The following is a 22766-nucleotide window of genomic DNA, read 5'->3' on the forward strand; positions in this document are numbered from 1 at the left end:
TATTACCACAGACAAAATAGATGAGATGAATGTAAAACACTTTTCAAGATAAAGGAGGGCTTGTATAAGTGGTTAATCATGCCTTTTGGTCTAACCAATGTATGGAGCACAATCGTGTGACCCATAAATGAGTTGTTACAGAAACAATTTCTAAGTTTTTAATTTTTTTGTAGAACTTAGATGATATTTTAATCTTCAATAAGACATCAAAAGAGCATATAATGTATATTTGTAGGGTCTTTTAGTTTGAGGGAAGAAAAGTTGTAGATTAACCTTAAAAAGCATAATTTTGTGGAGTTAGTGTGCTTCTATTTTTTGGTTTTAGCAAATGGTTTTAAAATGGACTTAGAGAAGGTGAAGGCTATCCTTGAATGACCCACTTTAGGGGTGCTATTGAGGTGAGATCATTTCTTAACTTGGCTCTAGAGTGAAAGTGAATCTAGGCCATGAAGTAATTACAACGAGTCTTTGTTTTTAAGTAACAATTTGATATGAAAATGTAGTTATCTATGGTCATCACTTAGTGACCTACACTAGTGAATTTCATATAACTAGATGCCTCTAGGAGAGAGTAAACTAGAAATTTACCCTAGTGGTAGAGGATTCCTTGTTATTGGTTTTAATCCTTATAATGATAAAAATAATTTTAGCTAATAGGGAATGAGAATAGATTTTGGATCTATTTATTGACCTCTTCTTTCAACTCTCTAAAAGAGTCTACTAATGTTTCTCCTATTTAGATGAGAGTGTATGATCTCCCCTTATATTTTCTCTACAATCTACTTATGTGAGGATAAGTGATGCTATAGATCCTTTACTAAAATTGGATTTGATAACTACTATATGTTCTCATAGTTCTTATGATAAATTGCTTAATAAAATTCCTTGGACACAATCTTTTGATTATTAGTACATTACTTTTTGTTGCAGAAGTATTTTGGTACTAGACACTTGGCCTCAAACTAACCTTACGACTCTTCCATGTAAACTTATTGAACTTGGTGGATGAATGCTCTTTTTTATCATCTCACTAATTACTCTAATAATTAGGATAATGATTCTACTATTTTAGAAACACCTTTATTTCTTCTTTCTCTTGTAGCTCAAACTTTGTTTCCCTTTTTTTATTAACATATGACTAGAAGTTGATTTTAATGCTCCTAAAGATCATCCTCAATTTAAAATAGTTGTTCTTACTACTCATCCACTAACTTCTTAAAGTGTTCCTCTAACCATGAATTTGGTTAACACAACCCTTTCCCACCCTTTTACTCATAGTTTTTATTTTCATTCTAGATTTTATTCTTCCTCCCGCATTAAATAATTTTACTCTTTGATGATGGATCTACTTGGACATATGCCAACATAGGAAAAGTAGTCTTACAAATAAAGTATCTTCTCCTCCAATCATGTTGTTAGAAAACCAACTCAAAGATCATGTTTTAGCTTATATGTATCCTAATGTGTTCCATATCTATTATATTTTGGCTAATTTCCTTGTTCTATTGTTTAGATTTTTATTTTTATTTATATACTTTTTTAATGATTTATAAAGGTTTTGGATCATTTTAGAACCCTTACATAATCAATAATACATAAACATAAAAAGAATTGGATTAGCATAAATAAGACAATTATAAAAAAAACAAAGCCAATCGTCCAAGAATGAATGCTTATAAGATTTCTAGTAAGATAGACTTTCTATTTTTAGGAAATATATTTGATTACCTATATTAATACTGGAAACTTTATCATTGAGGGTGTTGGATTCTTTGTAAGAATACATCACTTCACAACTACTGAATTTAGTAATTAGTTGGTACATTTGAATAAATATTTCAAGTTTCTAATTTTAAAAAATTTTCTTCCCTAAAGTTTTGATGATTAACATATAGTATTTTCAATCCTAAGGTCAATTATATTCTTATTAATAGTTAACTCAAGGCCCATTAGTAACCATATTATTTATATTAACCTCCAACCCTTCAAATAAAGAGTCAAGCCGTGTATGATCAAACCCTTCAACCGTGAATCCAAACAAATAGTTATATTTTTTAATTTTAACGTGCAAGAACCTACAATATAGGCATACGACCATAATTAGTTGGGTTTTCAGAGCCTTTCTTTCCCGTAATTACATATATATCAAGCAAACAAAAGCAGCCGATGAAGCAAATTATAAATACCACTTCTACAGAAATCGAAGAGTTTTCAGAGTGACAGATTTACATGCGACAGCTAAACAAGGGAACGAACTGTTACAGCTAAAGGAGTTCAGGGCGAAGAGCGGGAGCAGGTCTACCAAGTACGGTTCAGGAACGGTGACGCAGAACGGGAGTTAAGCTCGTACGCACTAATGGGGGAGTTGTTATGGCGAACCTCATATTCAGGAGTCGGCCCACTAGTGTTAACATCATCATTTGAACGGAGAAATTTCACAAGACCACAACACATAGCATGCCCAGTGATTAAATCCTGCGAAACATCATCACCCGAACGGAGACATCTGAGAAGCCCACAGCATTCTACTTGAAACCATACCTTTTCAACAATATCATCGAAAAGACGAGATACACCGCAAAGGCGGTGGAATCTAGCCCGTTTCACTACAAACTGTGCTGATTGATGGAAAAACGCGATATGACCCCAAAATATAAGGGCAATGAGAGTTCCCAAAACAACCCAAGAGAAAGTCTTAACCTTATGCTGCAGCATCACGTACACTGCACACATAAACCCATAAGACGTGAAGCCAAAGCTGAAGCAAACCACTAAACTGTTGATAGTCATGAACAACATCTTGTCCCCCGTGGTAAGCTCTGAGCTCATCTCCCACATTATACAAACAAAGAGGGATAGAAAGAAGGATACGCAGTCAAAAATGAGGAAGAGCTTAAAAGATACGAGGGACACAAGATTAGGGCTACCTAGGTCTTTCGCATCCTTGTCCGATTCGAAGCCGCCAGGGACAGTGAAAGCAGCTGCACATGTCATGGTGGCCAACAGTCCCGCCACAACTAATTCTGCATCACGCCTTGCCTTGTACGCTTCCTTCACCCCTTTCCTCGCTCTCACCCGCTTTTCATTGGTCATCTGTGGTGAACAGTCCATGAATGCCTTGGGACTCGCTCCACAATCTGCCAGCTTCCTTATAATCCTAAAAGATTCATGGTATTCAGTCACTTCTCTTGCAATTTCATACGGTGTCTTGTCCTCACTGTTTCGGGCAAACTTGTCCACCCCACGTACCTTCAGCAACAAGTTCACCATCTACACCGCAAAAAGGGTAAAAACAAGAGGGACAATTAGTTCCTTCTCAAACCCATAAAACCTGAAAGAGAATAGAGCTGTGAGCATCAAACCCTAGAAGAATCTTACGTGGTCATATCTGTTCCTTGTTGCAATGTGCAAAGGCGTGTCTCCAATCACAACAATTGGGTGGTTTCGGTGGTTGTTTGTAGCACAGTTACCTTCATTATCAGATGACTTTGAAGCACAGATTTCTCTATCGGGATCATTTCGGGTAGGCTGGTATGGGTTATTGATAAGTTCTGACAACTTTCCATGATTCCTCTCCATTAAAATTTGAACAAGTTTGACTTGGTTGAGCTCCACAATGTAGTGCAGGGCGTTTAATGTGCGAGTTATTAAAAACTCTACAGCTTCTTTGAATCCCAAACTCGCTGCTATTTTCAGTGGAGTTTCTCTTTCATTATTTACAAAGTCACACAAATTGGCATCCAAGCCTACCAACTCTTTGGCCAGATCCACGCGATTTTTCCTCACAGCTAAATGCAGAGCTGTGTCGCCTTTGTTGTCCTTCGTTGTTATTGTTTTGATTAAATCTACATGAATCACACAGTTAAACAAAACAAACAAGCAAAATATAGCCTTTTAAATTTTAGAAAGCAAGAAAGAAGAGAATGACCTTGGACTGGTAGCTTTGTTGCTAGCTCTCGTAACAAATCTGCACTTCATGAATCAACTGTGTTAAAAGTGAGAAACAATTGAAGAATAGATTCTAATGAAATAAAACAAAAAGAATATATGAAGAGAATGAATGAACCTGGGTCTCCTGCTATTACTGCCACATGAAAACATGTTCTTCCCTCCCATGTCGTTAACAAGCTTGAAGGATTGACATGTTTTAGAAGCTCTTTTGCAGTCATTATATCGGTATTTCGACAAGCCACAAAGAATCCCGTTACATTATCTGTGTTCGCCATGCTCTGATTGCAGCTTGAGCCCGTCAACAGTTTCTATACTGCACTGCCAATGCTAACTAATAAAAAGCTACTGGAAATGTGAAAAAGAAAACAGTTCCCAACATTTTACTGACCATGACGTGTACTTCTACCAGGGTTGTCAATTTCCAAGACATCAAATTAATGAACTAATTTAATTTAAGGATATACCAAGATTTTTCTGCTCCCGGTTTACAAATCGTTCTGCAATAAGATTGACCTCATATCGTTTCATAATAATTGGTTTTAGGTGAGATGTGACCCGACAGACGCATACATCTCGGAAAGAGGGTAAACGTGGATCTCGTTTCGTAGTATTTTACTTAGTTGATGAGATGTCGCCCTCAATAAAGTATGTCTCGACTTACATTTATATATTCTAGGAGAGGATAAGCATTGACTTTCTACTTAGCCTACATTTATATATTCTCGGAGAGGATAAGCATTGACTTTTGTTGTTTTATGGTAGAATTGATTTCTAAGGTGGTGTTTAATTCTGAATTTATAAAATAATAAATTTTAATGAGATTTTCTTATTAATAAAGTATGTCTTGATATTATATACAATTTAATTATTTAAAAGTTTTTAAAATTTTGATAAAAGAAAATCGTATAGAATAGTTTAATGTATGAATGATTCATAATTTTATATTTTTATTTCATAGATGATTCTAATTAGGCAATTGGTGTGTGATGGGTAGACTGAAAATATATTGAAGATCAAATTTTTTAAAAACATATAAAGAGGAGGATGATTGTTAGAAAAAAATGCCATTAGACTTTGTAAAGATTTATATTTTGAGGACTACTCTCTCTCCATCCCCCAATGTTTAATCATTATACTTGTAAACCCCTTTAGAAAACCTAACAATATATTCACAATAACATGGATGAATCTATTTTCTGTAAGGTAATTCATTAATCTGACACCCAAAGAGATTTTATTCATGGTTTTCAATAGTAGATTGTTATTATTCTTATTTCAGTTAGTTCAAAGCATTACTCAAATTTTTATTATTCTCGATTTAGTTAGTTTAGAGTATACATGTATATTAGAATTTTTTGGCTAATGAATGTTTGATTTTTTAAGATTATTGAGTTTTAGGGGTTTCAAATGCTTGAATGACATTAGAGAATGTTGAGCAATCATTTTGCACAATGACAACAACATAAATTCATGAGAATCTCTCTCTTGAAAAGTTGATCAAATAACCAACTCCAAGGCTCCAAAAGGTTGTTTATAAACCACTTGGTTAACGCAAGTGAAGACTAATATTTATGCTCACAAGGAGGCCTTTGCTAGTATATGTGTAAATCTATAAAACCTGAAAAATATGATTGCAACCCACTATTTTTTTTATTTTTTCTGATTGTTGAATGAATTCACTCTTTAATAATACAACTATATGATTTCCTAATTTAACCTTTGATTTTGAGAAGTAGATTGTAGAGATAAGGTAACAAAAAACATCAAACAATTGCTAAAAGTAAATTTCTAAAAGGACATAAGAATAATGGCAATGCTTTTCTGAATTAATTTTTCAAAGGGATAGTAGGAAACTAACAAAATCAAGAGGAGCATGTGTAGAACTTCATTGAGGCAATTGTCAATGAAATCATAATAGAATTGTATGTTTATCACAACTCATCAAATATGTAGCCACGAAAAGTGTGCACACACAAGACAAATCATGATGCAAGTATCATAGAAAACATCCATTATCCAATTCATGACTATAGAGGTATTATGTGGCTATACATGACAAACTGTAGAAAAACAAATGATCGCACAAGCATTAAAACACAAGAAGACTATTGACTTTATCACTAGTTGCAAAAATTAATTCATGAAAGAAACTCACATTCTAGCAAGAAACACAACACATGGAATGAGAGCACTAATAAGATATCTTTTTTACATCAAAATACCTGCCTCGAATAAATGTTACATCATTGTATTTATAGGGAACCCTTTCCATCATGTGATTTTTGGAGCTAGGGTTTTTCCCATACAAAAAGTATGCTAAAACTATTAAAATTAAGCTATTTATGTACATACCGATAATCTATCTAGGTGCTAGCTATGCATGTACTTTTTTCCCCCTTTTTTTTATTAGATGATGTTTGCACCTTCACACGACAGAAATGTGTTAATAGAAGAAGAAGATAAGAGGGAAAACATCTCCAACAAGAAACTAGAGCTTTAGGGTCTTATGAATAATATGTTCTTGTTATTTTGCATGCGTACCCATCAGTTAGCAATATGGTCTCATCACTCTCCATGAGTACCTAGAGAAGACTTTTACCACCGCCTAAATATGATAGTTATAAATTTTGCAGTGTGCCAGAAGTGTGCAGGAACCTTATGACAAAGAAGTGATATATGAGATGGGTGTTTTGCACACGTCATCCCCAAATTTTTAATGTTGATCTGCCATTTAAGGAAGAAGTACAAGTAGTTGAAATTGAAACTTCTTATCAAACTAACCATTTATGAGACAATGCCCAAGGTAGTTAACTGCTAACGAACTCAAAAAATATGAAATTAAAGCATGAAAATACTAAATTTAGCAACTAGTATCCAATTAGCATTGTAACTACAATTAAAAAAAAAATCATTGCACTTATGGAGTTGCGGATGTGTGGAGCTATGAAGGTGAAAATTGGGCACTTCACTATTTATCTTCAAAATTCCAAAATTGTGAAGTTGCTTGCGTATAGAATTGAAAACTATGAACTTCGCTTAGAAATTTCATAAATTTAAAAAATGAGTAGTTGCACACATGTTGAGATGCATACATGTGGACCACTGAAAATGTCAAAGTTGTCTTAAAAAAATCAAATTTCTTACATTTCAAAATGGTTTATGGGTTTTGCTCAATCTAAACTTTGAAGGCGTGTGTTGAATATGCACACATAATAGAATTGTCAACAATAAATTAATCTAAACAAATTAACATGGTTATTATGTAAATCATGAAATTACGTTAAGTCTAATTGATTGCAAGGATCAATGTCATGTTCTAGGAAATAAAATAGAAGATGCTAACAACACTTTATGCAAAATAAGTTAGAAAATTATGAAAACTATATAAAAGTTTAGCTCTACTTTTAAAAAGTGTAACTTCTTCCCCTTAGCTCAAAATTATGAACTATTTACTTCATTGGAAATATATCCAAAATTTGAAGGCAAAAAATGAAAGGACAAGTGAAGAGTCTTGTTGACCAATATTCAAGATCTTTAAAAATGCAAATTACTATGACATAGGAAAAAGATAAGAAAAAGAAATAAAACTATAACTAAAGTCCCAAAACACTTTGAGATGACTAATAAGGCTGACTCGAAACTAAGAAAAAGGTCCATCCCAAAGTTGTCCACCTCCATAGGTGCAAATCTACACTCACATGCCAAAATACATAGAAAAACCCAAAATATTGCACCTATGCACCTCTACAAGAATGGAGCTATGAGAAATGTGATGGTGAAGTTAACAATAAATAAAGCACATGCAGACCTGCATAGGTGTCACCCCTGTGCACCTTTGTAAGTGCACAACTATGCAAGCTATTAACACACTACATATTAACCCTCATATGCACAAGATAGACTATGTGGTCCTACACACATATGCAACTCTACATTTGCATATGTGTGCACATATGTACTTAGACAAAATAAACAAAGGAAAAAGAATTGGACTTGTGAACTTGCAGATGTGTGCAAGTGCAAAAAAATATGGAGGAAAAAATCAAATGACCAAAAATACTGACTTGAAACTCTACTAGACCAAACCTCAAGTTGCACACTTTACGCACATAAAGACCTAGGTTCAAACTTGTGCAGACTTGAACATCTCACTAAGGTTCAAACCTATGTAGTTTTTTAGTTTCACAAGTGCACAAAGGGACTTAACAAAATGAAAGAAGAAAGGAGGAAATGTGCACTTGTGGAGGTGCACAAGTGCATAACTTTACGAGTGCAAAAAATACTTAGACAAAACTAAGAAATCAAGACAAAATGAAACCAATCACTTTGACCCAAAAATCTACCCAACATGACCTAGAAATTATCAACTGTTGAGGTCCCTCAAAAATGAAAAATGTGGCCCCCATCATTTACGAAATAAAAAATGGTGTGTGTGTGTTGTGGAATCACAACAAATAGCCTCAACAAAAGGAATATAAATGCCATGCATTTCTTTATTAACAAGCAACATCAGACTCAATCAAACAATAAACTTTAAGATTGATCCTGTGAGAGGCGATAAATCATCCCCAATAGAAAAATTCACACATTCCTTTCGATACTTAGGCATAAGCAACCACAAGTGAGAAATAATTGAGTCCAATCCTCACCAACCATCAAGAGCTTCAAAAATCTCCAAGAAACCAATTTCTGTTACTCTTGACTAGATGGGAGGATCCATTTAGAGGGCTCTTTAATGAGTCAACTTTCAACTTTTTATTTCGTGCAATTTTATAACTTCAAAGAGCTTACATACTTTTGAATTCATTACTCTTTAAACTCTTTGTATTGGTAGGGTAACGATTAGACTATGCTACTTTGCATAATATTTTCTTCTTCTTCTTCTTCGTCTTCTTGTTTTTCTTTTTAAATGCTTGGACAATACTTAAACTATAGGGGAAAAGACCTAGTAGTTGCCTAGGCTAGCATTGTACATCTACATTTCCTAATTCGTATGTCAAAATTTGCTGATTTTTTTGGTGAAACTCTGTATGTAACTAAAGAACTTAAAGCTAACCTTTTGGCTTTCCCACATTTACGGAGCTCTTTGTAGAACTAATAGACTACGAAGTGGTCTAAAAGTGTAGTTTTAAAATATTCACCCAATACTCGGCACTTAGACCCCCCAATAATTGTTATAGTACTTTTTGGACAAGTAGACCAATCAGCAATCAAAAAATAAAAATGAACCACTATTGGTGTTGATGGTGATTTGTGATGGCATGTTTGTTTGCAAATTATAGAAAAAAGGGGCATAAAAAACATGGGACTTTTAAATTGGCCTATGGATTTGATAGAAAATGACAACTGGGGACTACAGCTATTGCATTGACCACATTTTACACAAGAAAAATGGTTTCAGACATTTCACTCCTGTCTGGACATGGTATTTTGTGGTTTATTTTCCACTTCTTCAGCTGGCGTTTACAGGGCATAATAAATGCTGTCGCTTTTAATGTTGGTAATGAAAGCACCTCTCAGAACGGAGACGCAAAGATAGAGTTTATGACAGACAGCTGTATTTTCTTGCGAGTAAGAAACGGGCTTAAGCGGAACTTGAGGAAAAGTTTTCCTTAATATGGAGAATAAGTCTGGTGAAATGAGCTTCTTTGTGGCTTGTCAAAATGGCCATACAAGAACTGCGAAAGACTTGCTAAAACTTGCGAATCCACCAAGCTTGTTATTGCCGTGGGAGGGAAGCACATGATTCCATGTGGCAGTAATTGCAGGAGACCCAGGTTTTTTTTGTTTTGTCTCATCATTCATATTTGCTTTTCTGATCAGAAGCTATTCTAAACCTCATTTATGAACTGCAGATTTGTTACAAGAGCTAGCAGCAAAGATACCATTCCAAGGTCCTCATCTTCTTAGAATCTTTTTCTACATTGAAAGGCTATGTTTTGCTTGTTTGCCTTGTTTAACTGTGTGACTCATGCAGATTTAATCACAATAATAACAATGAAGGACAACAAAGGCGAGACGGCTTTGCATTTAGCTGTGAGGAAGAATCGCGTTGATCTGGCGAAACAGTTGGTCGACATGGATGCCAATTTGTGTGATTGTAAGAATAAAGAAGGAGAAACTCCATTAAAACTGGCAGTAAGTTTGGGATTCAAAGATGCTGTGGAGTTATTAATAACCCACACCCAAAACGCCCTCCATTATGTTGTGAAGCTCAACCAAGTCAAAATTGTTCAGTTTTTAATTGAGAAAAAAATAGACTTGTCCAAACTCATCAATCAGCCTTACCAGCCAAATCAAGGTGGCGATGAATGTGTCACAAAAGCATCTGGTGAAAGAAGCAATAACCAGGCTGTCGGAAGAGGAACCACAAAGTGGACTAATGATGATGAAGATATAGATACTCAGAGTGAAAAGCCAATTGAAGCGGGAGACACACCTTTACACATTGCAGCAAGAAATAAATTTGAGCACGTAAGATTATTTTAGGGGTTTAATCTCACTATTCTCTGTGTTTTGGATTTCTATTGAAACTAATTCCTTTTGAAATACTTAGGCAACTAATTCCCCCTCTTTCTTTCCTTTTTCACTTTTTTGGTGGTGTAGATGGTGAATTTGTTGCTGAAGATAGATGGGGTGGACAAGCTTGCGCTGAACAGTGAGGACAAGACACCATTTGAAATTGCAAGAGAAGTCACCGAGTACCACGAACCTTTTAGGATGATAAGAAAGTTGGCATATTATAGAAGGAGGCCAAAGCCATTCATGTACTGCGCGCCACAGGTGAGCCATAAAAAGTACATGAACGCGAGGCAGATGGTAAACAACGCCTACGAAGAGAGACGCAATGCAGAACTAGTTGTGGCAACGCTGTTGGCCGCCATGACATGTGCTGCTGCTTTCACCGTCCCTGGCGGTTTTGACTCGGAGTCTGATGCAAAAGAGGAACGAGGGAGCCCTATTCTTATATCCTACGTTTCATTTAAGCTCTTCCTCATTTTTGACTGCACAGCCTTCTTTCTCTCCCTCTTTGTTTGTATAATGTGGGAGATGAGCTCGGAGCTCACCACGGGGGACAAGATGCTGTTCATGACCGTCAACAGTTTAGTGGTTTGCCTGAGCTTTGCATTCACCGCTTACGGTTTTATTGCTGCGGTGTACGCGATGCTGGCGCTTGAAGTTGATACCCTCTCTTGGGTGGTTTTGGGAAGTCTCGTTTTCATTACTTTGTGTGGCATTCTCGCATTTATCCGTCAGTCGCTACATTTTGTAGTGACGAGGGCGAGATTCCACCGGCTGTGCGGTGTGTCTTGTTTCTTCGATGACATTGTTGAAAAGGTGTGGTGCATTTTAGAACGGTCTGGGCTTCTGGAGATATTCCGTTCAGGCGATGAAGTTTCCCGTGATTATATCGCTGGTCATGCCAAGTTCTGTGGGCTGGGTCGTGAAGATGGCTCCTCGTCTCCTTCACCGGTTTAGCGAACTTCATTGTTCACACCATTTTCCACTCCCTTTTAGGTGGCTTGTAAATTCCATCTCTAGTTAACCTCTGTCCTGAGGTCACCGACTTAGTGAAGCTAATGTATGGATTTTGATAGTCAGAAAGAACGTTTATTTCGTAGATCATGTAACAAAGTGTTCATGTATACAATTTGATAGTCTGGAAGGAACGTTTATTTCGTAGATCATGTAACAAAGGGTTTATGAGTAAAACTGGTATCTGTTAGGCCGGAGTCACCCTGTTCTTTTGGCTGCTATCTAATACTTCAAAAATAAAGTGTTTACGTAATATCTGAATTAATATTTTATTTGTACATATGTTTGCCCTCTCTTTTATCTTAATGGTTAATGATGATTAATGATTGAATATTATCTAGAATGTTTGAAAAAAATTATTGTTATAATATTTGTGTTATCATTGTTAACATATTTCTAGCATTATTAGATATAGTTGTAGAAGGTTAAAGACATGTAGAATGTTGAAGGACATTGTAAGACCACATTTTAATAATGTCCGAGCTCAATATCACCAAAAAAAATAAAGATCTTTTTCATAAAAGAATATGAAAGATAATGAGCTCTATTGAAGATGAGATATTAGATATGGGATAGTATGACAAAATGCACTTTGGAAGAAAATAAATGCCTAATGTGAATATTAAATGGTGATGTGTCTAGAAGTAAAATAGGTAAGCATGGTCCTATTATAACTAATAGAATGTTGCCTAGGACCTAAGTTAACATGTGAATATGTCCCCTTACTAGGCAATTACAAGGTACAATCTACTTTGAATATTTACTAGCAACACTCACTCTAACACCCCTTCTTATGTGCAAACATGGGGAGATAGAATCATTATGCAAAAATGCAAGATGTAAAGGTTGATCTAAACAACAAGGCCGTGTTAGTTACCCATGTACAAATGATCTCTCACAAATACAATAAAAAATAAGATAAGGAGAGGACAAAAACTAGTTGGAGAATAACCCCACCCAAAAAGAGAGTATCCAAATGTAGTTTATATTTAATAGTGATTGAATAAGTGGTGTATGGATGTCTCATGAATGCCCCCATAAACTCTTTCATTACAAAGATAGAATTGTTGTCTCCTACATAATAGGGGCAAAAATAGACTATGTAGACCATCATAATGAATAATCTCTTGCGACAAGGTGTCCGAAGAAAAAGTATGAAAGGATTCTTACAAATAACTTGTTTCTAGTTAGGAAATGGTAAGACAAGGCACACATACATGATTACTTCTCATTTGAGAAATGAATTGAAAGATTAAAGCATGATAAAGAGTGATAGTCTGGCTAGTTTATTCATGTGCATTCTTACTTACAAATGATAATCATCCCATAGTCAAATCAACTATATTCTCATTCAAAATTTTAGGTCACATTCTAGAAATATACAAAAAATAATGTTGAAAAAGCTTCAAAAAATATATATATAATTTCAAAATATGAGTGCAATTTGGCTACCATGAAAGAGGAAAGTAAACTCCTCAAACATGTCCTTTGAACATGACTGGTAGTGATTGTCCTAAAGAATAGGAATGAAGTCTCAATCAATTAAACTACACAAGTAATCAATAAAATTGAAGGTGCATCAAAGTCTATGAAGAAGAATGAGAATTATTTGAAGTAAATTCATAATCAGATTCTTATGAAATTTTAATATACATCAAAGAGGAAAAATCTCAAATAGTACCTATTGGTAGGATATCATTTTAAAAAATTCAAGAGATGCAATACAATTTTTAAAAAAGTACAATTTAAGAATGGTTTATTATCTACATATTAAAAAGTAAAAAACAAATGAGCAAGTAGTCAAAGGAGAAAAACACCCTAGGTATTTAGAGATGACCAAATGTAGAAATACAACATCACATAGGAATGACACATATCAAACCCTAGTTGAAGCATTTTTTAGATGGTTTCTTTTACCCTGACCATGGTCCAAGGAAAGTGATTCCTTCTTGTAAGTGATGAAAATACAATGCAATTAAAAGCTAGGGCCTAAACGATAACTAGAGAATCTACTTGGAAAGTTGGAATTTTCACTAGTTTAGGGGCTTAACAAAAACTATTTTATAACGAGTAGAAACAACACAAAGAACATAAGAGTGGATTAATATAAGGAAAGCAAGGATAACACAAATAAACTAGTTAAGTAAGAGGAGAAAAGACAAGATGAAAAAGACAAAAACATGGAGGATTCAATAAAAATAATTAAACCCTATAATATGTTCAACCAGATGATGTACTTAATTCTATTAAGGATTGCCAACATTGATTTGTAATCTTGTTCTTTTTGAAGGGCTTACCTCTTGAAATTGATTTACATAAATGATACTAGATTGAATTACCAAATAAAAGGATGTGAAATTGAAGCTTTGAGAGGGTTGGGTAAAGGTTATAATTTTTGCATGTTTAAATGTATTAATATTGCACATGTTGTCATTCAATATGAAACTTAAGTAATATGTGGTTAGATTTGTTTTAATATTAAGAAGCAACTAAAAATGGGGGCTGGCCTAGAAACAAAAAGTTGAAACACAACAAAAAATCACTAGAAACACAGTATCATACAACCCACTTTCTTGATACCAAAAAACCCCACACCAACGTATTCTAGTTTCTAAAACTATTATAGTCAACATGTAAAGTAGTATCCTAAACTTAGACATCTACCAAGTCAAACTAATAAAACTAAACTAAGTCAAACTAAACACTAGAGAAAAAGACCTCTAGGGTAGTATGCATGTAAGAAAACACATCAATAAATTAAAAAATAAACATAGAGAGATAACTCTCTTTCTTATCTTTATTGGGCCTTTTCAGAAACACACTAAGGCAACCATCTAACAAAAATTGGTACAATGAACTTGTAGTATCCATGCCAGCAAAGGCAACAAACCCATCTTTCACTATATGAGGGAGATGCAGAGTGACAGCTATCAAGTGCATTTCCTTGACAAAAGAGTTGGGCACCACATCAAATATATGATCCAAGTGATCGTTTCTCCTCATGAGTTTCTTAATGTTCTCATCAAGCACAGAAGACTCCTTAATACAACCCTAAATATTGATTCCCAGAGTCACCTAAGGTTTATTCCAATCATCTTTGAAATTGCACTTATCCTTATGTTGTTGTTGACAAGGAGAGGTGATAGTATTAAAATTAACATTGCCACCGCAACATTTGTATCGTCTAGGATGTGGGTCTCATTTTTAAGACCCTTAGAAACATGGGAGGGCATGGGGCTCAAATGGCTATCCATAGGATTTAAATCACCCCACTTTAGAGGACCCTCACTGGAAGAATCCTCTATACATCCTTAATACATTTCTTTATGTTAACTTTACTTTTCTATCTTTTAGTGGGTTCATTATTCCTCCCATTACTAGTAGAGTCTAAGATAACAAGGAAATCTTTCCTAACCTTGTGATTTCCCCTCTTCAAGTTCTATCTAGGCCTTAGAGATCTTCTTTTACCCACTTTGACCTCTAGAATCAATAGTTATGATATCCTTTTCCAACTTAATTTATTGGAGGATGTAGGAGGAGGTGCAGTTGGTGTCAACAACCAAGATAGTTTCCACGAAGATTTGGAGAGTAGAAGTGGAAGGTGAAGATTTGGGAGGAAGGACTTGAGTAGAAATGAGGTAGGGGTGGGGCACACAAAGATCTTGATGAGAATTATACACTAGGTAAAACATGAAGGCTTGGTGAAACACAATGTATGATTTACCAGCTTGCCTTTTCTTCCTAACTTTTAGAATATTACCTTCCGTAGAATGTATAATAAGCCAACGACATGAAATAAGATTATGATTGCTAACATGATTTAAAATGGGGAAATGGTAGTAATAAAGGATTTGAAATCAACCCTCCAACATGAGATAACACATAATAGAATAGCATACCTCATCTTATGGTTTTGGAATAGCTTCTCTTTCAAAGTCACCATGCATATAAACCATCTCCTCACTAGGTTAGAAGAATTCTCAGATAGTAGCTTCATCCATAAGCCTCACTTTTTTATGCCATTTTTTTGCCTTCATGGGAGATCCCACTAATTCTCGTGATCACTTCTTCATTACTCTTGAAAGAAATCTCATTAACTATGATATTCCTATCATTCTATGAATTGAAAAAATGCATGGAAACATCCTCGTTATAGCCCCCAAAAAATTTCATGAATGGAACCAAGTCTCCCTCATGTAGATACACCCAAGTCTCCTCATTACTTTGAACATAATCCTCAATTTCACATGTCTCAATTTTAACATGATTGTCACTCATCTCTATTTCTCCCCTAAATCCACAATAAGTCTTTTAATGTTTCTAACATAGCCCCACCTTCAATAGAGAAAAACACCTTGAAAATGGTAAGGAATATTATTTTATGAGAATGAAGTCGAGATCACATGAAACTTTTGCATGGGAAGAAGTTATTACTCCATTCAATATGCCACCTCATAGAAAAATTATGCCAACCTATGCTATAAATATGTGGATAATCATTATTAATAAAGCCTATCGTATCATTCCTAACAAAATCCCTTTTTATATTTTCTTGAATTCCACACTACTTATCCAAATGAAGAAGGTGGTAGTAAATTCGAGAAAGCTTAATCACAAATTTGACAGTTATTTTCAAATTTAAAATGTTCCTTTTGCTAGCCCAAAAGGTAGCTATCTTTATGAGACCAATAAATATGGTTAAATTTGTTACTTACATGCTTTGACATTATATTTTTACTTTGAGATACCCTCTATGTTAAAATACCATATGTAGATTAGGTTATCATTTCTTAATGGAACCTCTAGACCCTTTTTGACACAATATAATTGCGCAACTTGAGAGAATTATCTCATGTCAGAATTATTTTGATATGTTTTCTAGTGCAAGGTTCATCCAAGGGCTTGTGTTGAGATATACTTTAATAACTAATTACTATATAATATCAAGTTCATTAAGACATGCTTTGAGTTTTTGTAGCCAATAGTTTATCTTAAAAAACCCGACATGACCATTCGTATTGCCTAGTTATAGACATGTGTCAATGATTAAAATTAATTAGGATATAAAAATAGTCATTTGATAAAATATTGTATATCCCATTAGAGTAGATTTAGCCATTCCTAGGTCATAGCTACTACTAGTCCAACTCAAAATATTTGGCTTGCTCAACCTATGGTGATTCCAAATATGACCTCCTAGTTAGAGTAATATTCTAGTAAACAATCAAACATAAATGAAAATATTAAATTAATACCTTTAAATGTTATATAACATGATAGATATTTGGAGGATTGTGGAAAAAGAGGAAAATACCTTCCTAGATCAATCACTACATTAAATAAGGGGTCCTCTTCTTTTCATAATCGTTCTATATGTCCTACTTGACCCAATATCAAGAACAAGGAAATATCTCTTTCAAGTTATTTTAAAAGGAACATTTCTATTCCCCCTACCAAAAGAGACAATTTAAATTTTTTATTTGGGAGACAAAAACCAAGGTATTCTAAGTTGTAATATGAAGGAGTATGGGCACTCTATCAAGTGAATTATGCATGCAAAAATCACTTTCATGTCTTGCCTCATGATGATGTCTTCTATACTTTAGTTTAATTATCAATATTAAAAAATTGTCCTGGAATGTCAAATGTTTTCTATCTCTTGTCACATATTTGAAATAAATTATTTCCAAGTGGAAACCTCTTGTTGTATTTGTACAAGAGACGTTTAAGGTTGGTGGCCTTCATCTTGCTTCTTCATTATTCAACATTTGGAGAGAGGGGTCTTTCTTCAATACAATTCATATTGAGCTTATGTGTATGTGTTTTGGGAGGGATGGGGTAATTTTTGTGGGTATGGGGTGATGGATATTGGGTTGGCTTCTTAGATTGATATGTTTGTAATAATGAAAGGGGAGGATCCTTGACATAACTATGTATGGCTCCTTACCTTCATTATGACTAAGATTTTAGTTCATGTTCAATACATGGCGCAAATGATGCAAAGAGAAAGAGGTATGAGAATGGTTTTGTAATAATTTTCATCAGAATGAGTGGTCTTTTGGAGGGGGTTTTAATATGGTAGAATTTTATATAGATCATGGTGCAAGAGCACCTTGAGGTCTTTTGAAGATCTTTAAAATATTTTGGATTGTGGGTTGGTTTAGCCAACTATAAGATAATAAGGACTAAGTTACGAAGTTTCAAGTTGTTTGTGTGTGTTGATAGCTATAGGGTTGAAGTTGAGTCAAGTGTTTTCAGTGATCATTTAGGATCTAGGTGTTTAAGTCCTAGAAAGTCAAAAAATGAGTCAAAATTTGACCAAGAGCCCAAAATGGAGTGATTTTCAAGAATTTGATGTTTTTAGTTGTTTTAAGGTCATATGTAATGGTTTGAATTTAAGTTGAATGATTGAGGTTAGTGGTTTCACAAAATTGCAAAAGATGTAAAAGTTACTCATGACAACTTTGCAACTTTACAAAGTTGTCACGACAACATTTCCTAAAAACTAGGAAAGGGCTTTAATGATTCCAAAATCCCAACCTAAGGGTCTAGACATGGGGGAATAGGATATATAAGACCAATCAAACCTTGATCTGATAGTTAGTGAATAGATTGTATGGATTGAGGATTACAGAGAGCAAGAAAAGATTGTAATTGCATAACAGAGCCTTCATCCAATCATATATGGATTGAAAGGACTAAACTAATGAATTGAGACTTCAGTATTTGTTTTGTTCTTACTTTTTTTAGCATTTCTTTGGTTGGTTTTTTAGGCTAGTTAACATTTTGCTAATTTCTTGTGCCTTGCTAATTCATTGCTTGGTTCAGGGCCAGTGGTGTAAATATGGCTCCTACTTGAGTTCCTATGGTTGAAATTACATGACCTCTTAGAAACAAGTAGGAGACTCTATATATAGTGTAAATATGGGGTTTTGGAGTCATGGTTTTTAGGGAAGCTATTTTTTCCATCAAGCCCAAGACGAGTGCAGTGGCATTTTGGTTAGTGGTTTGTGCAAAACAGTAGCAAGAGGACTTGCTAAATAGATTGGACCGAACCAATCAATTGTGGGAACATGTAGAGTGACATGTCCTTTCTATGTCTGTGGAAGAAGTGGAGTAGTGGAGTTTTTTTGAGAAACCAATGGAAGCATAAAAGATAGACTCGCACACATGCTCCTAAAACCCTTGAAAATAGGGGTTTCTAAAAAAGCTAGTGTACGAACAATGTTAGGACCTAAGGCCCAAGAAATATTTGAGTCTTGATTGATGGTAAAAAGAATCTATAGTTATTCATGGGGTTGTTTGGATGAATTCAGAGATATTCCAAGAAATTAGGTTTGAGGAGGCCTAATTGGGCCAAAAAGGCTACAAGGCCTAAATCCTTAAAAACTTAGGACTCGATAGGAAAACCAAGAAATAATTCAACAAAATAGGTCAAATTGGATTGAAGACAAGTCAAGAATAGCAAGAACACCTATTCCTAGCACTAGGAGCAGTTTGGGGAGAAAAGTGGCTGAGTTGAGCCCATGAGTTCATAGTAGAGTTTGAGATATGGCAGAGAGTTCCAAAGTTGAAAAGGATCTTGGAAGTGATCTCTTAGTAGGGTAAGGAGTAGTGCCCTATCAAGGCCAAGGAATAGGTCTTAGGAAGAGCTAGAAGAGCTCTTGAGAGTTAGTTGGAACTCCCCATCAAATCACAACTAGTTCAATCATATAAAATACATTAATAATAAAAATAATAAATGGTTATTTTGTCATAACATTGTTAGGGTTATACATTCAACCATTAAAATAAACTCAATTCACTAATAAAACTGATTTACTTGGACTAGTTGCTTGTTAGGAGTTGAAAGGAAACTTACTATATTAGATAATTACATTTCTCCTTACTTACAAGTAGTCCAAGGTCCTAGTGGAAATTTTGTTAAGGTAGATTATAGAATACTACACATTCAGACATCTTTTCTATTGTTTTCATTATTACAAAGGATAATCCTAAGGTTCTTTACTCTTGAATACCTTTCATACTTAACACCTCTCATGTGAAAACCCATTTTTGTATTGATTCTTTGGCAAGCTTATGAATTTTGATTCCCTAGATCAGAGAAAAGGATTCATGTAGAGTGTGAGGGTAGTTTTCTATATCCAAGTGTGCTTAATTTTTGTACTTATTTGGTAGAAGATTAAGTATTGGAAATAAGGAGGAACTATCTTTATTGGAGAAACTTGAACTACATAGATAACTATTGAACTCTTATCCAGACAATATAGTTATTCAATCCTCCATATCTTCTATTAAAACACAAGTTTGGGCAATCTTAATTATTAGCTAAGGGGAAATGATCCAAAATAAGAGGTAATTATAATAGTTTAAAGAATGAATTAGAAGCTCCAAGTAAATCATTTAGTACTTGACCTAAAACATATAAAAGAGTTCATGAACAACTTTTTGATGATGAAGGTTTGGTGCACTTTAATCTAGATCAAATCCAAAAATTTATTTAGGCTTCTTATTAAAATGTTTGTAGGAATGAAAAGCATTAGCAAGAGGTGCATTTTGTTTTACAAGATATCATTGAAGATGTCCTTTTGAGGAAGGTGGATCAAGACTATAGATATTATATTGATTGAGACCTTTATATTGAACATTTTGAACGTAATTTTTTCAAAGGGCCCTAATAAAAGTTCTTGAATTGTCAAGTTATCAATCGAATTTTATCAAACTTTATGGTAACGTAAAAATGAATATTTATATTTATATACCCCAAAGCTATTAATGATGGATTTTAGGCTAAAAATAAGAATACAGGGCTTATTAAGTATTTTCCTAAAGGATACAATTTAGGTTGGGTAACTAGATGGTACCATTACTTTGTTCAAAATGTCTTACAAAATAATTGCAAAAGCTTTAGCCAAGAGGATCAAAGTAGTAGCCAAGATGATATTTAGACTTGAACAAAATATCCTACATGTTAGGATGTTATTTAAAGATTAAAATTGTGAATTAAGGCTCAATAACTCACTATATTATCCATATCCCTTATATTTCTCAACATGACAAGGTTTTTTCTTATCTCTATTTCTCTATGTAAAATATAAATGTTCCAATTACGAAGGAAATATATATTCCTAATAATGTAATTATAACTTTAATGGATTGATCTTCATGATTACATATCTTGAAAAGTGATGTCAACCATTATTTTTTTGAAACATTTTTTGCATTAGAGGTAGATATTCTATTTTTTTTTTTGATATTTATTTAGCTATGCTTTCTATTTTCATAACTAACAATTGAGTAGAAAGATGGAGCTAAATACCAACAAAACTTGGATGAGATAAAGCATCATTTTTTGCAACTTAGGAAGACAAGATGAAATGTTAGAGAAATCTTCAGCGACTCCAAAAAAATTTAAACTTAAATTATTGTTATATATCACTCCAAATGTAGATTATATGTGGGAATGCATATTTGGATCATTTAGCATATAAGATGATTTCTAATGAGCATGCAATATGATTATTTTTTGTTCATATGAAGTTAATGTAATTCCTTTAGATTTTTATTGCTTTCATACAATATTTTGATTATAGTGTAGTCTTTTTGGACAAGTATATCTATATTTTATTAATTTTTAGTAACTTTTTCCAATGAAAAAATGTTCTACATATAAATCCTAAGTATCAGTCCAAAGAGAAAGAGGGTACTCAAGATCAATAGCTGATCATGTCAACCTATAAGTAATTAAACATGCTACCAACTATAATTCCAAGCATATTTTTTATTAGGTGTTCTAGATGAAAGAGCAATCAGATACAAATATAGGAATAAAACAATACATCTATGATATTTTATGAGCTCATACTCCCCTTTTTAGGATGCTCAAATAAGAATGAAATGAAAAAAAGCTATCACAAATATGACATTTCATTAAAATTATCAAGGTCAAATCCTCAAAGAGACTATAAAAGGTCTCAAATAAGATAAATATTGCAAATTAAGCTTTTCAAAAATGCTCAATCTCTCTAGGAGTTGGGATTTCTAAGACTTAGGGATATCGTAATGTAGTAAAAATATGAATACAAATCGAGTTATAGAGAAGCTTCTGAAGAAGACAAATAGATAAAAAGTTGTATTGTTGACAATTCATGCATTTGATTTTTTTATGTAATGTAGAATCAAATGTTATGTATTTCCATCAATGCTAAAATGGGAGATTGTTAGGCCCAACTGATAATGAAATTGGTAATGCTATGAATGTATGTAAAAAGAGTCATATCTGTTGTAAAATTGTCATTGATGTCAAAGTCTTATTTGGCTAGACATTATGCTAACTCAGTAGAAAGCTATATCATTATGATTAATGATGAAGATTTGATTAATGAAGAGGATTTAAAGAAAGTATGGTGAAGAAAAAGTTGATAAGTATGCTATACAATGAGCACGTGAAAGATTTAAATAGTGATAGTGTAACATTGATTTGATTATTTTATAATTACATAATATTGTAATGTATTGATGATGGGGACACAACCCAAGCACATAATAGACACAACAAGAAAGGGAAATTTTATTAACTTGTAAATAAGCTAATATATTCAGTACAGAGAAAATAGAATTCAAAACATGCCCTATGGGCTTACAATAGCATAAATCTGGAGATAATTTCTCCTTTCGGTACCTCCTCTCAAACTCCACTCCGAACTACCTTTTACAATGCCAAAAATGTCCTTAAATAGATCCTAGAGGGTTAAGAATTAGGAATACATTCTAGAAAGTTCTAGTAGGTATCCACCGACCAAATAGAAGGTTCTAGAAGTCACATTAGAAGTTGGCACAAAATTAGAAGAATTCAGAAACGGTAACTAAATTTTTGGGAGGCATAACTTTTGAACCGTAGCTCCGATTGACAAACCGTCTACATTTTTGGAAAGCTCTCAAAGTGCTCTATAGCCCTATGGATAATATTTTCTTGTGCCCCATTTTTGGCCCTGTTTGAGGTCATTTAATGCACCTAACCTAACTTTGAAGCATTCTTAGGAGGTCTCCAAAAATTGGAAAACTATAATAACTTTCAATCTGTGAGGCCTTTTGACCTGATTCTTTTTCTGGAATGCTCTAAATTACAATTACATTCATCCGGAAAATCTACACCTTCTAGTTCACCAAAATGATGGCTCAATTACATACTCCTATTTTTTTGACATTTACATGTAACCCACCTAGAACACTGATAGTGGAACTATGAGAGTTAGAACCTTTATTTGACCCAAATGGGT

General features: G+C 33.9%; 2 protein-coding genes across 3 annotated transcripts; one reads left to right on the forward strand and one right to left on the reverse strand.

Annotated features, from left to right (window-relative positions):
* Window positions 1–2028: 2028 nt before the first annotated feature.
* LOC149577365 (uncharacterized) lies at window positions 2029–4366 on the reverse strand. 2 transcript variants are annotated; one of them, XM_089832746.1, is made up of 5 exons: window positions 4067–4366; window positions 3929–3967; window positions 3379–3845; window positions 2928–3270; window positions 2029–2723 (listed from the first exon to the last, which is right to left on the reverse strand). In XM_089832746.1, the coding sequence occupies exons 1-5, from the start codon at window positions 4224–4226 to the stop codon at window positions 2299–2301; spliced, it is 1434 nt and encodes a 477-aa protein (XP_089688872.1). In that variant the 5' UTR covers window positions 4227–4366; the 3' UTR covers window positions 2029–2298. The 2 variants fall into 2 exon arrangements, with proteins under 2 accessions (XP_089688872.1, XP_089688785.1); XM_089832659.1 differs by having other exon boundaries at window positions 2029–3270.
* A 5043-nt stretch (window positions 4367–9409) lies between these two features.
* On the forward strand, window positions 9410–11767 carry LOC149577366 (uncharacterized). Its single transcript, XM_089832850.1, has 4 exons — window positions 9410–9728; window positions 9807–9845; window positions 9929–10425; window positions 10558–11767. The coding sequence occupies exons 3-4, from the start codon at window positions 9949–9951 to the stop codon at window positions 11428–11430; spliced, it is 1350 nt and encodes a 449-aa protein (XP_089688976.1). The 5' UTR covers window positions 9410–9728; window positions 9807–9845; window positions 9929–9948; the 3' UTR covers window positions 11431–11767.
* The last annotated feature ends 10999 nt before the right edge of the window (window positions 11768–22766 follow it).

Source organism: Cupressus sempervirens, chromosome 1 (assembly GCF_028749045.1).
Source record: "Cupressus sempervirens isolate cs-2001-9-10 chromosome 1, ASM2874904v1, whole genome shotgun sequence".
NCBI classification, from domain to species: domain Eukaryota; kingdom Viridiplantae; phylum Streptophyta; class Pinopsida; order Cupressales; family Cupressaceae; genus Cupressus; species Cupressus sempervirens.

Coding starts and splice junctions, on each gene's coding strand:
- LOC149577365 (XM_089832659.1), bottom strand. CDS start 4,226: ATGGCGAACACAGATAATGTAACGGGATTCTTTGTGGCTTGTCGAAAT. Junction 3,846..3,928: donor AACAAAGCTACCAGTCCAAG/GTCATTCTCTTC, acceptor TGATTCATGTAG/ATTTAATCAAAACAATAACA. Junction 3,271..3,378: donor CAAGGAACAGATATGACCAC/GTAAGATTCTTC, acceptor TTTGCGGTGTAG/ATGGTGAACTTGTTGCTGAA.
- LOC149577366 (XM_089832850.1), top strand. CDS start 9,949: ATGAAGGACAACAAAGGCGAGACGGCTTTGCATTTAGCTGTGAGGAAG. Junction 10,426..10,557: donor CAAGAAATAAATTTGAGCAC/GTAAGATTATTT, acceptor TTGGTGGTGTAG/ATGGTGAATTTGTTGCTGAA.